We start from the raw sequence: 17699 nt of genomic DNA, 5'->3' as shown, positions 1-17699 counted from the left end.
TAGGTATAGGATGTTAGAGTGCCTTTCTCCACATTTGTGGTGCTCCCTACATGAGGGAAGCTATTACAAGAACACTTCATGGCTTTTTATTACCTAACCCAGCTCTAAACTTCACAACTTTATCCCTGACCCGTCTGGTGTGTTCTCAAGCAAACCTCTCTGAAACCTTCACAGACCGCTGAGGATAAACTGGCCACAGCACCGCATAATAACTGCTTACCATTCAGGCAACGGCTTTACACACTTCTTTTTATTTCAGCATCTCATGAGCAACATCAAAGAAAAATGCTCACTTAGCAGGCATTTATTTTGTGGAAATGTTAGATCACATTGGATAAATTGTAGTTCCCCCCAACACATGGGGGAAAAAAAACCCAAAACAACAAAAACCCATTTTATTCATTTACTGAAATGAAGATTTTGTGTTTTCAGGTCCTCTTTTCTCAGATAAGTGTAAAAAGTTAAAAGGTTGAATTTGTTGTGACTGAAATGTCATCAGATTAAAACAGATTTTAAATCCAATCCAGTTTGATATTTAACACATTCAACTGACAGCAAAAACTGCACAAAAAAAGTGTTCTTGTCCAAGTGTTTGGAAATAATGATTGGACGTGGTTCTGTGAAATTGTTGGACATTAGTGCAAAAACATCAAAGTTTGATCTCAGCCAGATTAAGATAAAAGAACAGGAATCAGATAAACTGATTTCACATATCAAGCAGGAAACAAACCAGCTCCTCTATGGAGCATTACCCATGTTTTTTTTTTTTTTAGCAGTTAACCTGGAAAACGCATGAGGACTGTAATAGTTTCCTTTGGTATCTTTGTGCTCTATGATCAACACACATCCAGAAAAGACACACACATACAATTAAAATCACAGCATTTGTTTCACACCTGCCCACATTAAATCAGTCAGTCACAGCCAGTGTCGCTAGTGGCTCTTGCCGATTTCACACCAGGATGGGCAAAAGGGACTCAAAAGTAGCAAGCAGAGATTTCAGACCTTCTTTCTCCTTGGCTCCTCCTCTACAGCAGGACAGGGCAGAATCAGGTCAACCACACAAGAGATGAAGAGTTTCCACTGCGGAAAACTGTGTCATGAGTCCTTATGCAGACTAGGAAGAGACCTGCTGATCCCTCGCCAGTCCCTCGATGGGAGCGGGTCAATAGGATCGTCGTCTCATGAATTACAAACAGATTGTAGTTTACTACAGGCTCCGCCTGCTTAAAGCGCCTTTCGCCCGGCCGCACCAAGGGAGAAAAATATCTAAGATGTTTTCCTTAGAAATCAAAGGAAGATCAAAAGGAGAAAAAAACTGCAAAAAAATGAAAGTCAATTTAAAGTTTTGACATCCCAGCTTTTTTGAGAACATAACGAGAGCAGCATGAAAGTTGAAATGAATCAGGAAGGAAAACGGAAGAGGTCGACAGGGAGCACATGAGGGGTCACAGGCTTTGACAGCAGGGCAGTTTGTTCCCCCTCTGCCCATCCATGGTCGGAGGGACGCTGATGTCCACGACGTTGTTGCCCGGAGAATCGTCGTGCGCAGATCTGTCTGATATTTGCCTCTGAGATACAATCCGGTAGATTTCTGTGGGGGGATGAATAAAGAAAACAACAAGGATGTGAGAGAGTGAAAATGGTTTGTATCAAACTGAATCGTTGGTGAATCTCTTCTCCTACCTGTGAGAATATTCTTGAATGCTTCTTCTACATTAGTGGAGTCCAGGGCTGACGTTTCAATAAATGACAGAGTGTTCTTCTCTGAATATAAGAGAAGACAAAGAGATGAAAATGCATCTTTAAAGTATGTTCAGGTCATTCACTCGGTGGTTTAAACAGGAATGGATGGAGTTCAGATCCAGCCATTGACTGGCTTTGTCTGATTGATCATATCAGACAAATTGTGCATCTGATAACTCCCTAACGAGCTACAAATGTTTTTAGACGTTTTTAAAGGCTGAAGCGGTCTAAAAGTATGGGAGCACTTTGGTACCAACAGTTTACATATATAATTAATACTTTCAAATATTTTAGCATTTTCTTGGATACAAAAACTTAAAAAGGTTTTATTATAAATAAATAAAATAGATGGATGGCTGGATATGGCGTTTAAAAAAAAATGGTGACAAGTAATGAAGTTTGAAACAATTCTGTCCTCCCAGTCAGTAAATAATGCTCATTATGGGTCTTTAGCATCTAAACACAGCCGAGCATGTAATAACAAACATACTTATTAAACAACTAACCCGCAAAGGCTCGAGCCTCGTCGGTGGGCACGGCCCTGAGGTGGCGCAGGTCGCTCTTGTTCCCCACCAGCATGATGACGATGTTGTTGTCGGCGTGGTCCCTCAGCTCCTTCAGCCAGCGCTCCACGTTCTCGTACGTCAGGTGCTTGGCGATGTCGTAGACCAGCAGGGCTCCGACCGCGCCCCGGTAGTACCTGGCGAGGGCAAGAAAGGAAAAGTGAACAAGGGAGAAAAAAAAATACGACAAAAAAAATGTTCATCTGAAATATTTCACATGTAGGCTTGTATTTTGTAACGGGAAATAATCTGCAAAACGACAGCTACAGTAGGACGAAGATTTCATTTGCGTGAGGAATAAACACCAACTGCTGAGCTACAATCGTCAACCAGACGGCATATTTCTAAATAAGCAACTGCTGTCAATAGACTAATACAACACAGACTCACGCCGAGGTGATTGCTCTGTAGCGCTCCTGTCCCGCTGTGTCCCAAATTTGAGCCTTTATCGTCTTTCCGTCCACCTGGATGCTGCGGGTGGCGAACTCCACCCCGATGGTGCTCTTGCTCTCCAGGTTGAACTCGTTTCGTGTGAAACGGGACAGCAGGTTGCTCTTCCCCACACCCGAGTCTCCGATTAGGACCACTAGACAAACCAGGTACACGTTAAAAAGCCATGTTGTTATGTTGCGGAGGGCTGCTGGCACACACTGGTTAAATTCAACCTCACCCAGATCACGTTGGCGGATTTAATAGGCTTTGTTATAAAACTGTGATGACAGCCTTGTGCTCATCTCATGGACGTGCATTTATCACAGTATGTAGTTTAATTTAGCTCCACACTTAGAAGCTGCAAAGCTTACATGATGTGTGCTTAGATGCACCAATCAATAGACAAAGAGATCAGAATCAGCTAATCTTTCTTTATTGCCTCTGATCTGGGAGCAGCGCATCAACTACTGGAACCCCCCAAACTTATAGGAATAATATTGCAATTCCTTCCGTGATGCTTGGTTTACAGAGTTCATCCTCCGTCGAAGAACCTGCAGCACACTTTCATAATGCATTACAGCCATAATGAGCAAAATCTGGGTTGTGTCACTACCTGCCTCGTTGCACATGAGAATAGAAACAGATGCAACAATTTTTTTTTACATTGTAATTTTGAACCATCCTGTGTCTTTTTTTAAAAAACACAAATGACTCAATAGTTATATCAAAATGACAAAGTTCGACTTCTTGGAAGAAATTGGAAAAGAAAAACAGAAGGATGTGTCAGGACTTCTCACAGTGCCGTAAGTAAAGATGAATCAGTCAGGTTTCCGTAACAATCTCCAATATTTTTGAGGTCTGACATGACAGCTTTGATTATGACTGGTTCTGAGCTTTGTTTTACGCTGAAGATGTATAAAAGTGTTCCTGCTTATCACTTCTGTTTGAGTTTTATAACAAACAGGACATTTGTTTGGAAATTAAAAGTTTTTGTCCCTGACAGAACTAACAAAGAGTAATCGTGCTTCTTTTCATGTTGCTTTAGGAGTAACGGTGTCCAGGTTGGTTCAGGCCAGGTTGGTGTTGGAATCATTCTGGATTCATTTTCCTTCCAGTTTCAGCTGGAAAGAGAATGAAAGATCTAAAGTGAAAGATCTTTGACAGATCTTTTATTTTAGTTCTGGGTTTGATACATATATTTCACACCAAAACAGAGAATACATAATCATCTTCCTCCTGAGCAGTGAGATGGATGGATTCCTATGGTGTTTCTACATGTACATTGCGGACAAACGAGTGAATAAAAACTTGACTTTGAAGAAAGTAGCACAATTATCTCTCATTTTTCAAGTATCTGACAAATAGAAAATGGACCTATCTGACCTAGAACTGGAACTGTTTAATCTGTTTCATGTCAAAGATAAAAAGGTGACGTTTGTTTTTATACAATGTGTCAATATCTAGCTTTAACTGTACATAACATAAAGATGATGTGATAACGTCTTAAATACATACTTTAATTTTGTTAATAAGGCTTATTTAAGGCGTAAAAACTTCAGTTAGCAACAACATGTTTATCAGAATGAGCAGTGTCAAAAATTGGAGTGTTTCAAATAATTGTTTTTGAAATGAGAAGCAGCTAATATGTTAGCCAACAGCATTGCATAAAACAAATTACGACCAAACATTGGACATCACGGGACTTCCTTTACAGAGACTTTAGTTCACTCCACAGCCAAGCACTTTGATGACAATGTTAAGACAAAGATTATGCGATTTCCATCCGAAAATGCTATAAACCGAATTACTTTGTTGTCTTTTCTTATTCCACTTAGTGTTCGAGCTAACTTTAGCATCTCTGCAGCTGACTTCCTCAGTTTGCTAACATCACGGAATCACAGCAAACACGGTCTGTCCACCGCCATTCACCCACTTTCCAACAACCAATTACCTTTAAACAAATAGTCGTATTCATCATCTCGAGTTCCCATGGTCGAGGAATATTTTTTCAACTTTGTATTTCCAACAAATATCAACTATTCTCTCCGTCTACCGGTTAGCTAGCAACCTGGCACCGCCTTCAAAGCAAGCTAACAGCACGTGAGTTTGGAATCCTTTAGTTTGACCAATAGGAAGGCTAATCCTATTGACGGACAAATCTATAAACCAATCACAACAGTTCTTTTGAAGATGCCAATCAAACTACGTAAACAACGGAGAAGACGACAAGGTATTACTGCTTTTGTTCTCCTGACGTCCTGAAACATTCCTAAGTGTCAGTGTTTTCCTCTGATTAAATCAAGTTAATGATCTGAGAAAACATTGATATTTATATGTTGACTGCTTTCTTTAATACGATATTTTATTTTGTATATGTTGCATATGTGACCCATTGGCAACCCAGTGCTCTTACTAAAAATCAAACATCTGGATCTTTTTTAAAAATTGCATGGTATTACACTACCTTTCAAAAATATTCATAATCTTTAAACTTGTTGCATTTTGGGACGTCACAACCACAAGCCTCGGTGTGTTTTACATACATTTAATCTAACAGTCCAACTTTTTTATTTATTTTAACATTAACAATTCCCTCACACCCCCACAAACTAGCCTGAAAGTGTGGCGGGCATATGTTCCTAGTGTCCTTTTAATCTGATACCCGGAAATAAAACTCAGTGGAACCAACTACCTTTTGTCTGTCTGTACGTAATTTCATCTCACCATAAGTAAAAGCTGTTGTGGAATAATCAGCTGAGACTAAATTTAGCTTCTATTCTACATGAAAAACACAGTATGTGAAGGAAAACTAATATAGCACACCAACCCTTGCAAATTCATTCTGAGGAAATATTTTCTTCAGCAAGTACAAGGAAGCTGGTCATAACAAGATTATTTTAAATGGAGCTAAATATAGGGCAATTTGTGAAGGAAAAGTATCTGAGGCTGCAGAAGACTTGAGACTGGGACAAAGGTTCACTTCAAATGATTCAGATCAAAGCATATTCATATTTAAAATGGTTAAGTCAGACCAAACGGAAATCTAATTTAACATATATGGCAAGACCAGCAAACAAATGTTTACAATTTTCTTCCAGCTTATTTTGATTTATTCTACTAAGGAAGAAGAGGTAAAAATGTTCAGCTTCTACAAAGCTGACAGAGACGCATGCAACTTGCACACTTGAATTATAGCGAAAAGTTAGTTCCAAGAGGCAATGACTTTTGGGATAGGTTGCAGCTGAGTAGAAACACACACTTATCATACCTTTCAGAAGTTCACAAGTATGTGGCACCTTCATATAAAATCCCATTCAATTAAATTTGGGGTAATGTAAAAAAGTTACATTTTCAACTATTTTATTTCTATTTGTATGAGTGCCGCTACATGTTTTTGTTGTAATTAAATTTTTCTATAATTCACTTTGTTTTTTCAACTGGAATAAAGAAAATCTAAATATTTTCAAGCATGCCAATGATTGTTGAAGACACAAATGCAAGATAACGAATCCAATACTGACCACGTGTCTGGTTTGCTGCTTTTAATGCCACTATTGTTACCTTTATACTTCATACACTGTTTTCATATGACTACATCCCTCTTTAAAACTTCTGCTTTAAGCACCAGAACTAACAATACTCCATCACCAAGTAGTATTTATGAACAAACCACCTATTGTGACTACGAGTGAATTATTTCCCCCAGGAATAAACGCACAACATCCTCTCCATGGACAATTCATAGAACTGCTTTATTTCATATTCATTCTGATTGAGTCCAAACACACGCACACACACAGCCATCTATTTACTCCCATATATAAATAGATGAATGTACACAGATATACATAAAATACACGTTTCTGATATGCATATTTATTTGTGAAATCATGCTATGTCTTCTGCAACGGACTCTCCCTATCGGACGAGGGCACACGGCGATTTGAGAACACAAACACGACACGGCTTGAACAGTTGGAAGAATCCCTATTCGATTTGCATGTACGATAAAAACCCACAAGTCTTTCAGTTTCAGAAATCATACAAAGGAACAGCTGTGGGTTTGACGCGCCGCCGATGCACAGCAGCTGCATCTTGACAGACACACTGAAGAATGTGGTTTAAATTATGTAGATTGCAGCCATGCAATCGCTTCTTACCCAGCAGCAAAAATAAAACCAAATAAAAATAAGATTCTCCGATTCAAATGGAAAATATATTTGTATATCTTTATATATGTATTTATAGATTTATGTACATATTCTCAAGAAAACAGCAACGAGGAAGGAAAAAAAAATAAATACAGGTGGAAAAAAAGATATATATAATAAACAATAGACCCACGTGTAAAACTTTCAGATAAGGCGAAAAAAACAAACAACAGACTGTACAAAAATAAAAAAATGCTGCTGTGGTCTTCATCTGACGAACAGCAAACTGATAACTGGCCACTGCACATCAGGAGAACAAACCGATTTCTGTTTTGCATCGCAGACGTCGACGGGTCCTCCTTTACGCTCACGAGCGCATGTAGAAACCGACTGAAGGAAGGAAGTCGCTCTTGAGTTTGCAAAAATATTTTTAAGTTGAAACCCAAAGATATGAAGCACAGACCCTACAGCAGACACTAACATTTAAAATGATACACACACGCACACACAGTTGTAAAATAAATGTCAGCATCTGTGTGTGTGAGAGAGAGAGAGAGAAAAAAAACAACTACAAGTGCATCTCAGTAAATCGGAACATTACGGTTCATTTATTTCAGTAAGCTGTGACTTTCCTGTTGTAAATGGGTTCATTACACGCACAGTGGTGTATTTCATGTGTTTATTTGTGGTAATTTTGATGATTATGGGTTTCAGCTAAAGTTCAAACTCAAGTTATGTATGACAAAAAAAGAAAAATAAAGCAGTTGATGCCCAAACGAACAGCTTCTACATGAACTGTGTAGTGTATGAATGAAAAGCAAAGGTTTTCTTTGCAAAAGTTACTGTGTCAATGCGGCGTAGCATGGAAGCGATCAACCCCTGGCTCTGCGCATGTGTGATGGAAGTCTTTCATAAAGGCCTTCAGGTCATCTGCATTATTGAATCTTGTGTCAATTTACAGAAACTGGATTTATTTTTTTCTGCAAACCATAACCTTCAAATTTAAACAGAGAAATACACATTTGAAGTACATTTCAAAATGTACCAACCCCCCCCCCAAACTTTTTGACAATGTTCTCGTTTACTGAGATGCAGCTGTATGACTTCTGCGTAATGTGGTGCGTGTTTTATTTGGCCTCTATCACTGGTTCATCGCTCAGGTCCCCGTATTAAGTGCAAACAAAGTTTAGCTCATTCACAAACTGCGTCAACATGGCAATGTAGTGCTTTCATCCAAATATACAGATAACAGCTACGATATTGACTGCAAACACTACAACTGATAGTCTACAACTACAAAACGTCGGAACCGTTCACTCGGTGGGTTTCTGATGCGAGGAGGGGATTGCTAAGAGGAAACATGTCACTGATATTTACCCCCCCATCATCCACCGTTCGAACTCTGAATCCTTTTTTTTTTGTGCATTTGTCCAAAAGGTGGGGCTCCAACTGGAAGACACTGCAATGGAGTTTAAAAAAAAAATCCTCTCTCATGACAATGTCTGTAGCTTCTATGTGGCGATTGACGTCAGCTGTGTGGAAGAAAAATCCCCGTTTGTTTCAGCGCACTGAAAAATGTACCAACACTGCATTTAAACGGCTAAAATCAAAGCTCTTTGGGTGCATTTAAGAAAGCTTTTTGTAAAGGAAACCGCCCCCCCCCCACTATTGGGCGAATCCTAAAGTGGAACACACTTAAAGAAAGATATGGAGAAACTATTATAAATTAAGTATAAATTACATCTATTGTGTAAATTCACTAAGAATTTTAGCTAAACCTCCCGTTTTGCTCCTTCTCTTATAAACTACGCTGCATATTTTTCCTCTTCTAGGAATGTGCGGATGACAGAAATGCGCTGCTGATGGTTTTCGATGCAGAGCCCTGCAGGTTTTCTCACTGAATTCTCTCAAATCTGTTTCGAGTTTACACCACATTAAGCCCGCCGCAACATTTGGAGCTAAAGAGGCTCTCAGCCGGAGCGCTTGGCCGGACACGAGGCTGTGGTCGACCTAAGAGCTGTTTCGCTCGGAAACCTTTCGTGTGACGAGCACTTACGCAGTTCGCCATTTGGAGATGGTTGTTTTCTTTGTTTGATCTAATGAGGACTTTTTTTTTTGGCAGTGCCTTGGCAAAAGTATGTACACTGAGATTGAAGATTAAATTACACACAGATGGGCCTTGTTTACATGTTAGTTGAACAACTGATTACACGGAGCTAGACTCGTATGCACGCCACGATTTCCAGACTTATTCAAACGATATTTTCTAAATCATGTATCAATTTACCTTCCACTGCACAATATGCAACAGACATATATCAAATACCATCCAAGTAAATTTTTTTGAATTGTTAAGACACAATGTGGGGGGAAAAAGTTGCAGTCAAATGGATCACTGCAGGCTCTGGTGGTTATATTAGGACAGGTCTAATCTTTGACAGAAACTGTGGTTTAATTCCCATCCCTTGCCAAGGTAGGAACCTGCATTGGCAAAGCTGGTTGGTTGGTTTTCCATAGTAATCGCTCTAGTTAGATTGATTGTGATGTTTCATTTTATTTTATTTATTCAATCATATATTTTTCTGTCGTTTGGTCTCAAACTATCTTTCTTCCTTCTCTACTTCCATTAATGTCAAATGTTACATTCAAGAAAACTGATCGTTTTTCTCTTTTTAGAAGTACGTCGTATGTCCTGCAACCTAAAAATGTAACATTGCAGGTGCAAAACCAGATGAGCCGTCTATTAGAGGACCAGTTAGGTTTTGTCGCCCTAATAAGCAAAATTGAGTGCAGAGGTTGCTGAGCCGTCCATAAAATAACCTTTAATTATGGGTTTGAAGAATCCTCCGGCAGGCGCAAAATTAACATGCGAAACGGTGAAATGACCCCGGACCCTCGGACATAAAAACCATGGTGACATTGCTGGAAAGAGCGCGTTAAATCTGTTAAGACCCAACAACGTTGACTCAAATGTAAAAGTGGTGCTTGAAGAGAGCACTTCTTAAAGGTGAACCTCTGAAATGTGTCACCTGCCTTCTTCACACTTGTCTTTACAAAAAAAAACTGCGCCTAATTAGCTGTCTTGTATACTGCGGATGCCTAAACGCATCAGAGCGTAGGAGTACGGATATGTAAACAAAGTAGGTTTTGTGTGTTTCCAAAACCTCCCGGCCTCTGTAGATTCAGTGAGAAAATCTGTTTAAAGTCTGTTAAGAGGGGCTGATTGAGAAGTGGTGTTGCATGTATGTCAAACATATACTACTACAGCCTTTTACAGACTATGTCACACATATACAGAGATAAATCCTTAAATCGATATAATGAATTTCATCTGTCGAGGGTGAAAGGCAGGGATGGTTGGACATCAGTGAAGTCATCACTGTCAGGTGTTGTTTTTTTTTCTTTTTCTTTTTTTTCCCCTCACTCCTCAGGTGTTCATGTCACTTTTTCCTCCGGATATGCTTACAATCCTGCTGCACGCAGAGATCGTGCTTCTGCTGTTGTGGTCTGGACCTCAGACTGATGAGTCTTCTCTTCTGAGACGTTCACTCTCCTCCTTCTCTCTCCCTCCGTCTCTCTCTCCACCACAGAAACAGGGTTTACTGCAGGAGACAGACAGAGACATTTGACGTTACTTAAACGAGAGTGGGAGCATAATCCGATCTGGGAAAAAAAGGAGCAAAGAAGTCAAACATTTATAAAACCTAAAGGAAATGGGAGGATAGGAAGGTGAGTGCAGGAGCGGAGTTAAAAACAAGGCAATGCAGTTTCTTTTTTTTTTTTTGTCAGAAGAGTCGGATTTATAAACTTTCCTGTGCCAACCTCTGAAACATTCAACATTTTAGACCAGAACGTCATGTAAAGAATAGTCACGGAGGCTCATAAATCTGTGAAAATTTTATTCAGCTGGTGACTAAAACCAATTCGAATGATCAGTTATTAGTTGGTCAGAAACTCAAAAATCGACTTTTTGTGGCCCCAAACTGAAGTGCTACAGCATCCCTACAACTAGGGATCGTTTGGTTTTTACTACAATATATGAAAGTATTAGTAAAACCCTGCTTTACAGTGACTCCGCCCTCCCACATGGAGTCACATTGCCTTAAAGACAAATAACCTAGAGTTGGGTATCAGTAGAGATCAGGAAACAAAACTCTGATCTCTTTTCCTTTACTGTAACTATTGGTTACACTCGATACAATACTGGAAAAAGAAAGAAAAGTTATATATATTTTAAAAAAGGGACTCAAAACGCCTCTAAGCGGCATGTTTAAGAGAAGAAGATGATAAACAATGTTGGGGAGACACACATGACGGCTGACTGTGGACTAGATGACCAGGCAGGCAGGCTGTGACCATTTCCATCCATTTATTAATGAAAAATAAATGTAGGGACTGGCCTTGCTGGACACATATCAAACCTATTCTTGAAACGTAAATGAACCTAGAGAGCTGTTCCAACGTTTTAACGAGCCATCCTCTCCATCACTGTAACCGACACCTCATTCCTCACCTGAGGGAAATCCCTGAACTTTCATATAAAGAGATTTTTCTTTTTAAAGTCTGATGCTCATCACTTACTGTCTCTCTTTCCCAATCCCCATCTGGCACGGTCTTAGACTCTGAGCCATAGTGTAGCGGAGAGTACACCCAGGTCCTGTCCTCTGGAGGCTGTTTTTACACGCCCACCACAGCAGAGGGGGCCAGAGGGACAGAGGAAAAGGCCACAGGCACAGAGACAAGCAGCGGGGGCAGGCAGGAGAGAAAGACACCGGAGATCACAGGAGAAAAGACAAGACAGGAAATGAAAGATTAGGGATGCATAAAGGAGGAAATGTCCGAGACAAATCAGAGTGTGAATCTGACATGCTGAAAGAGCTAGTCCTAAAAAAAACCAACAACAAAAAAAAAACCATGTCGATGTTAATAAGGTTGTTAGAGAGCTAGACTTAGAGAGAGAGAGAGAGAGAGAGAGAGAGAGAGAGAGAGAGAGAGAGAGAGAGAGAGAGAGAGATGCAGTAAATGTGTAATACTAACAAAGCGTGTTTGAATCACATGTCTTTGTGGCTTTTGCCCTAATGGAGGAACACCAGGTTTAGGATGAGCTTCGGCGTCGTGCAAGCAGGCAGTATGAGGAGAGAGGAGGAGGAGATGGGAGGAGCCAGGATGCCGGGACAGTCAGACACAGAAAGCATCCTCAGACAGAGCAAAGCAAGTCAACTGGCGGCTTGTTTTGTTTTTCCATCCACTCCCCCCAAAAAATCTTCACACACTAGTGACTTTTTCACATTACAATCTCAAATGTATTTATTTATTGCTTGAATATTAACTCAGTGAACCAACACAAAAGTTTTTATGTGATTGTGAAGTGGACAGAAGAAATGCTACACGGTTTTCCAACATTTTCAACAACATGAAGTCTGAAAGGCACCGCATCGCAACTCACTAGAACTCCCTTTCACTTCAGTTTTTTTGGGTGGGAAAAATGTCTCCACTATGTAGAAAACAATTAAATCATTCTGGTGTCCAAAAGAAGCGCATTACAGACGGGAATATTGTTCAAGAGCCACGTTTGTGTTTGGAGTGTTATAATTTTTGCGTCATGCAGTGAGAGCCATACAGCTACCTAAAAAAAAGAAGCAATGAATAGTTCTTGTCATCACTTTTGTTGTTATCATCACAGTACCGCTAAATATTGTGATAAAATTTTAAGTGCATGTCACCCACAGCTACTGGCTGCACAGAAGTTCATTGAGTGGCATCAGAGGAGAGAGGGTTGAACACAAATGTACGCCACACTCGGAGACAAAGAATCCTTGTCACGTAAATGCTCAGTTAAATACAATAAAGTTTGTCATTTTATTGTGACAATTTTTTTTAAAACGTCACACTGCTGTACATGTGCTGAGTCAGGTCTTCTTGTCAGGGAGTCTAATGCGCAGGAGGAGGAGTCGTCAGTGAAACAAGCAGATGTGACATGACTAAAGACAGCAATAAAAAGCCTGTTTTTTGTCTACCTTCCTCCTACTCTTCACTTCGAGGGGAGATGGCTTTGTTTTTACTGTCAACATTGTCACAAAAACCTCCAGCGGTGTAAAAAGAACAAAAAAGAAAAAAATATGACAATCAGGTTCTCTAGATAACCTTGTTTCTTGTGAAGCACGCAGGGTCAATCTAGGCTGAGATCAGGGAAGCTACACGGGCGAGGAGGCTACTGGTGCACTTACTGGCCAACACGACTGGCATTTCCTCCTCTGCCTGAAGGGAACGACCACCCAGGTGCTCCCGTTGGGAAGCTGAGACGCGTTGCGCACGGTGGACAAAAGCAAAACAGAACGCACGGCGGGAGACGCAGAGGCAAAAAACAACAACAAAAAAAAAAACAGAAAATAAAGTAAAACAGAAAATGATGTGAAATGATGTGGGGATGGATGACAGTCCTGATGGTGAGACGTCCCTGCAGGGATCCAATGGGATGAGTCAGTGGAGGGAGGGGAGAGGTTCACAACTTCAGCGTCTTTTTATATCCTGCCTTCGTTCATCATCACCGTCTCACTACTTTCGGTGGTGACTCATGAGGACAGACGCATGACTGAGACAGTGAAGACAAAGATGGAGGACGGTGCAAGAGAAGAGGACAAAGAAGTTATCTGGAAAGCTGGGGATGAATGGACGAAGAGTGGAAAGAAGCAGAAATGAATCTGGTGACGGCAAAAATACAGAGAAAACTCAACCACAAGCTGATCAGATTAACTCCTTTTGTTGTGATTTATAAATCAAAAAGGTTCTCTCTCACGGTGATTTGTAGTCAAATGTTCTTTTTTTTTATCCATAAGGTAAACATCCTACTTCAGCACAATTTGAACATAAAGGAAAACTTCGACCTGCAGGGAGAGTTTTTGTTTTGTTTTGTTTTTGGCTGTGAGCTCCATTACCTCACGGGATATGTTTTAAGAAATGTGCAGCACAATAAGATATAAGATAAGACAAGATGACTAAACTGTTAAGGCCCATAGCCAGTTGCAACACTCTCTTTTTACATTTTGTCGTGGTAAAACCATTAAAAGTGTGGCGTGCATTTGTATTCAGCCACTTTTGCTTTGATACCACAAAATTAAATCCAATGCAACCTCTTAACTTCACTTAACTGGTTCACAGCTGATCTGGGATGGATTTAGAGGTTTGTCAGAGCACATCAGCGAATAAACAGCAAAGTTTGTAGTGACGTTCGATAGTCGTTAAAGCATCATGAAGTGGTTCTGACTTGGGCTGAATCCAAATGGTTCCCAGTTTTCAGATTCAAATTTCTAATTTTGCACATTTACTAACAATCTGTCATTTTCCTTTCACTGTACGGCCACATGCTACTTTGTTTTGATCTTTTGCATAAAACGCCAATAAAATGCACTGAAGCTTGTGGTCGTAATGTGAAAAAAAGTGGAAAAGGTCACTGGTTCTGATTACTTAGCTGTGCAGTTTTGTGTGCTGCGTAAATTGATCCCAATTCAGTTTCTGCTTTTATTATTGGGGGGTCTGAACTAAAGTTTCTGGAAGATCCATTTGTCATGGATGTTGTGTTTCTCTTATTGGTGCTAAAACTGGTGCAGCTTGATCCAGAGCACTTAATGCAGGGAAAGTGATGGTTGTGTGGTTAAACATGAAAAGGGACCAGCAGCAGATAATGGAGTCTAATATCCTTAAACACCACTCCTGTCATAAAAATAAAAGTGATACTCAGATGTAAAAGACTTACTAAAGCCTTTTGGTGCTTAAAATAAACCAAATGTAATAATAAAGAACAAAAATTTCCAGAGAACCAGATCAGGTTTAGCCACAAACATACGTCTACATTCATTTTGTATTTGTTCTTTTATCATAAAACATCCAGGTTTAGGGCTGCGAATAACATTTTAGTCATCAGATGAAACATTTGGCACATTCTACAGATTTGTCATTTAAACCTTTTTGTCGTTTACACAATATTGTAAATATGTTAAAAGATAAGCAAATAATTCAATTACTTTTTTTGAAACAAGAATATAACATTTTTATTTCCTAAAATGCAATAACATTCCTTTAGTCTACACTTCATCATTTGTAGCAAAGGATGCATCTGCAAAACCAAAAAAAAAGAATAAAAAAACAATAGAGTCTATTTATCTGTTTATTTTTTGGATTAATAACTGGGTATCAAAAGGTGAGTAATAGGAGATTTTTTATTTTTGATTTTACAGATTTTAATGAGGTGAAGCTAAAAATGTAGTTCTGGGCTGAGCATATTTACAGATAAAGGAGGTTTTTTCCATCTTAAATGCAAAATGCACACATTTTAAACAGTTTTGCCAAAATTTCTGCTCTAACTGTGTCATTCTTTCAGCAAATAGCTTTTAGTTAACGATCAATCAATTATTAATCGCGATTAATTGTCTCAGCCCTATCCAGGTTGAATTTATATGAATGAAACATGTTTTCTTGTGATCCGGCCTGGACTGACGCTGCTCCCCAGAAGCCCCTTCAGAGCAGAAGCCCGCAGCACGTCTCAGTGTGGTTATACTTCACTGTCAGTGTCACTTTGCGTCTCCCCGACGCCGCGAACGCAGGGGGCCTCTCTTCTCTCCTCCTTCTGAAACACGAGCCGGCCGAGAGCGCTGTTAAGTAACCGAGGAGCTTGTTGACTAACCTGCCTGTCATTAAGCTCTCTCGTGACACATTAGGGGGTGTTTGATTCCTGACAGTGGACAGCCAGCGGGAGTTCAGGTCGGGCAGGAACGTTCCTCGTCAATCTCACAAGTACTTTTCAGATCACAACCACAGACTGTGATGCCATTTCTCGCAATATTTCACAGAAAAAAAGGCAAAGCCACACATTTTAGATTTTTGGCTGAAGAAAAGCATCCCCACAGATGATGATGCCACCTCCATGTTTTGGTGTTTACTGGGTGATATGCTGCAGTGATTTTTTTTTTTTTTCCCTAACACACATACTGTTTTTTTATTATGCTGTTTGTCCTCTAACAATCATCTGAGACCTTCAAAGACATAATTCAATTAAACACAGCTGGACCCTAAATACCTAATTAGGTGATTCCTGAGCGGACTTGGTTCCACCTGGCTTTATGTCAGAGTAGAGTGTCAGAGTAAAGAAGTCCACAGCACGCTGCAGTTTTTACAAATTACAAATGTAACATGACGAAATGTAAAGGTTGCGGATACTTTTGCAGGGTCTTCCAGCTGAGTTTTAGGATGCGTTACTGCCTGCCAGTGCAGATCTGTCTAAAGAAAGCCTGTTGCTTTAACAGGCACAGACATGAAAACCGAACATGTCCAGAATGCTTCATCTGGTAATTGACAGTAATCTGATAAATTTACTGCTGCAGCCTTGTTGAAAATCACTTTAGGGAGGAGCAGGAAAGTAGACATTCACATGCTGTTATCACAATCTAGGACAGCTCAGATAAAAGAGCTGAACAGTTTGTTCAGAGAAAATCTGGGGGAAACACTTCCTTGTGAAAAGGAGGATGAGAAAACTTATCTCACTCTCAAATCTGAAGCTGCCAAAACTGCATCTTTTGTGAGTTTTCTAACATTTCTCTTAGTATAGAAAGTAAATGAACTTAACACAGCAAACAAGAGCTCAGCACACATTTATTCCCATACCAGGTTGAACCTCCACAGCTCCTCTCAGTGCCTCTGTGGGACGGCATTGTGCAGCTTGGTCAGTGAAAATGACTCGCATCGTTCACATGATGATAAGCTGATCAACCAAAAATAGAAAAAAAAAATGATGGATGTTGATTTCCAACTTACGAAGTAGATATCTGAGACCGGCACGTCGTCGTCATCGTCGACCGAAGCCTGGCTGGTGCAGCCCGATCCGGACATCTGGCTGGCCCCGTCGGGCTCCACCACCACCACCTCGGGCTTGGGCGGGGTTTCCTCGGCAGGCTCTGGTGGAGACGGACCGGCAGCCGGGGCGGTGGAGGACGCCGCCTCCGCCACCGGACACGCCGGAGAGGTCGAGGGCGCCGTGGCCTCTTCTGCGTCGGCTGCGGCAAGAGGCTCGCTGTGGTGAGATTAGACGATCTGAATTAATCCCGCTGCATCTCAGTGAATCAAAATCTCACCAGAAAGATGGTTTGATTAATTCAGTTGAAAACAAAAAGTAAAAATTTTAGGGAGTAAAATATATTTGACATATATATATATTTTTTTAGAAAAGATCATTTCAGTTATCTCTGATGAGCTAATGAAGTCTTGACAGTTTATGAGCTGAATCCCATTTGGGGATATGTAAAATCTGACGATACAAAAACTGGATTTCTCTTAACATAGAAAGTAAATTAAATTATTCTCAACACGCTCTTATTCCCAGTTTCTTCCACAAGGAGCGTCAGTCACAAAAAATATTGCTAAAGAGCCCGACTCTGTATCAAAATAAAAAAAAATAGAAAGTTTAGTGGAAGGAAAAAGTATAACAGAAAAAGGAAATAACAGTTTGTGGGTTAAAGTCGATTTGGGGATACTCAAAAGGCAGATGAAGTCAGCGCTTCAGGGCCAGCACACACAGTTGTATCCATGTATTTAGGCTACAACTATCAGATTCCTTTGGCTAAGCCACTTCCATAGTAGAGATAAAGTCTCTGAATTCTGAGAAGAGATTCTTAGAGGCTGATTCTCAGAGGTCCAACGTCCTGTTTCACATGGAAGTACATAATATTCTACATTTCTGAGAATATTATGGGATTTTAATAATCACTAAAATAAACAGATATAAACAACAGGAACATATCCTTGTGTGTAAGGAACT

General features: G+C 40.1%; 2 protein-coding genes across 4 annotated transcripts in view; both read right to left on the bottom strand.

Moving 5' to 3' along the window:
* Window positions 1-232: 232 nt before the first annotated feature.
* Window positions 233-4850, bottom strand: LOC103463719 (ras-related protein Rab-11B-like). Its single transcript, XM_008407265.3, has 5 exons — window positions 4693-4850; window positions 2700-2895; window positions 2253-2446; window positions 1687-1767; window positions 233-1594 (listed from the first exon to the last, which is right to left on the bottom strand). The coding sequence occupies exons 1-5, from the start codon at window positions 4730-4732 to the stop codon at window positions 1449-1451; spliced, it is 657 nt and encodes a 218-aa protein (XP_008405487.1). The 5' UTR covers window positions 4733-4850; the 3' UTR covers window positions 233-1448.
* Window positions 4851-6474: 1624 nt separating this feature from the next.
* pip5k1ca (phosphatidylinositol-4-phosphate 5-kinase, type I, gamma a) overlaps window positions 6475-17699 on the bottom strand; it is a 52996-nt gene continuing 41771 nt past the window's right edge. The window contains exons 16-18 of one of the 3 annotated variants that reach the window (XM_008407260.3): window positions 16700-16955; window positions 11474-11563; window positions 6475-10494 (exon numbers count right to left, since the gene is read on the bottom strand). In XM_008407260.3, coding sequence (XP_008405482.2) covers window positions 10492-10494; window positions 11474-11563; window positions 16700-16955 — 349 coding nt within the window. In that variant the 3' untranslated portion in view covers window positions 6475-10491. Of the gene's footprint in view, window positions 10495-11473; window positions 11564-16519; window positions 16583-16699; window positions 16956-17699 lie in introns of those variants that run through there. The other 2 variants (XM_008407262.3, XM_008407261.3) reach the window with 2 other exon arrangements.

This window comes from Poecilia reticulata, chromosome 4 (genome assembly GCF_904066995.2).
Source record: "Poecilia reticulata chromosome 4, P_reticulata-male-v2, whole genome shotgun sequence".
NCBI classification, from domain to species: Eukaryota; Metazoa; Chordata; class Actinopteri; order Cyprinodontiformes; family Poeciliidae; genus Poecilia; species Poecilia reticulata.
Note: the sequence above shows the minus strand (reverse complement) of the source record. Positions and strands in the feature narration are given on the sequence as shown.

Bases quoted from the DNA above. Each gene is read 5' to 3' on its own strand.
- LOC103463719 (XM_008407265.3), bottom strand. From the start codon at position 4,732: ATGGGAACTCGAGATGATGAATACGACTATTTGTTTAAAG. The intron at 2,447-2,699 runs GTGAGTCTGTGT...TGCCCTCGCCAG, and splicing joins TACAGAGCAATCACCTCGGC to GTACTACCGGGGCGCGGTCG. The intron at 1,768-2,252 runs GTTAGTTGTTTA...TCTTATATTCAG, and splicing joins CGAGGCTCGAGCCTTTGCGG to AGAAGAACACTCTGTCATTT.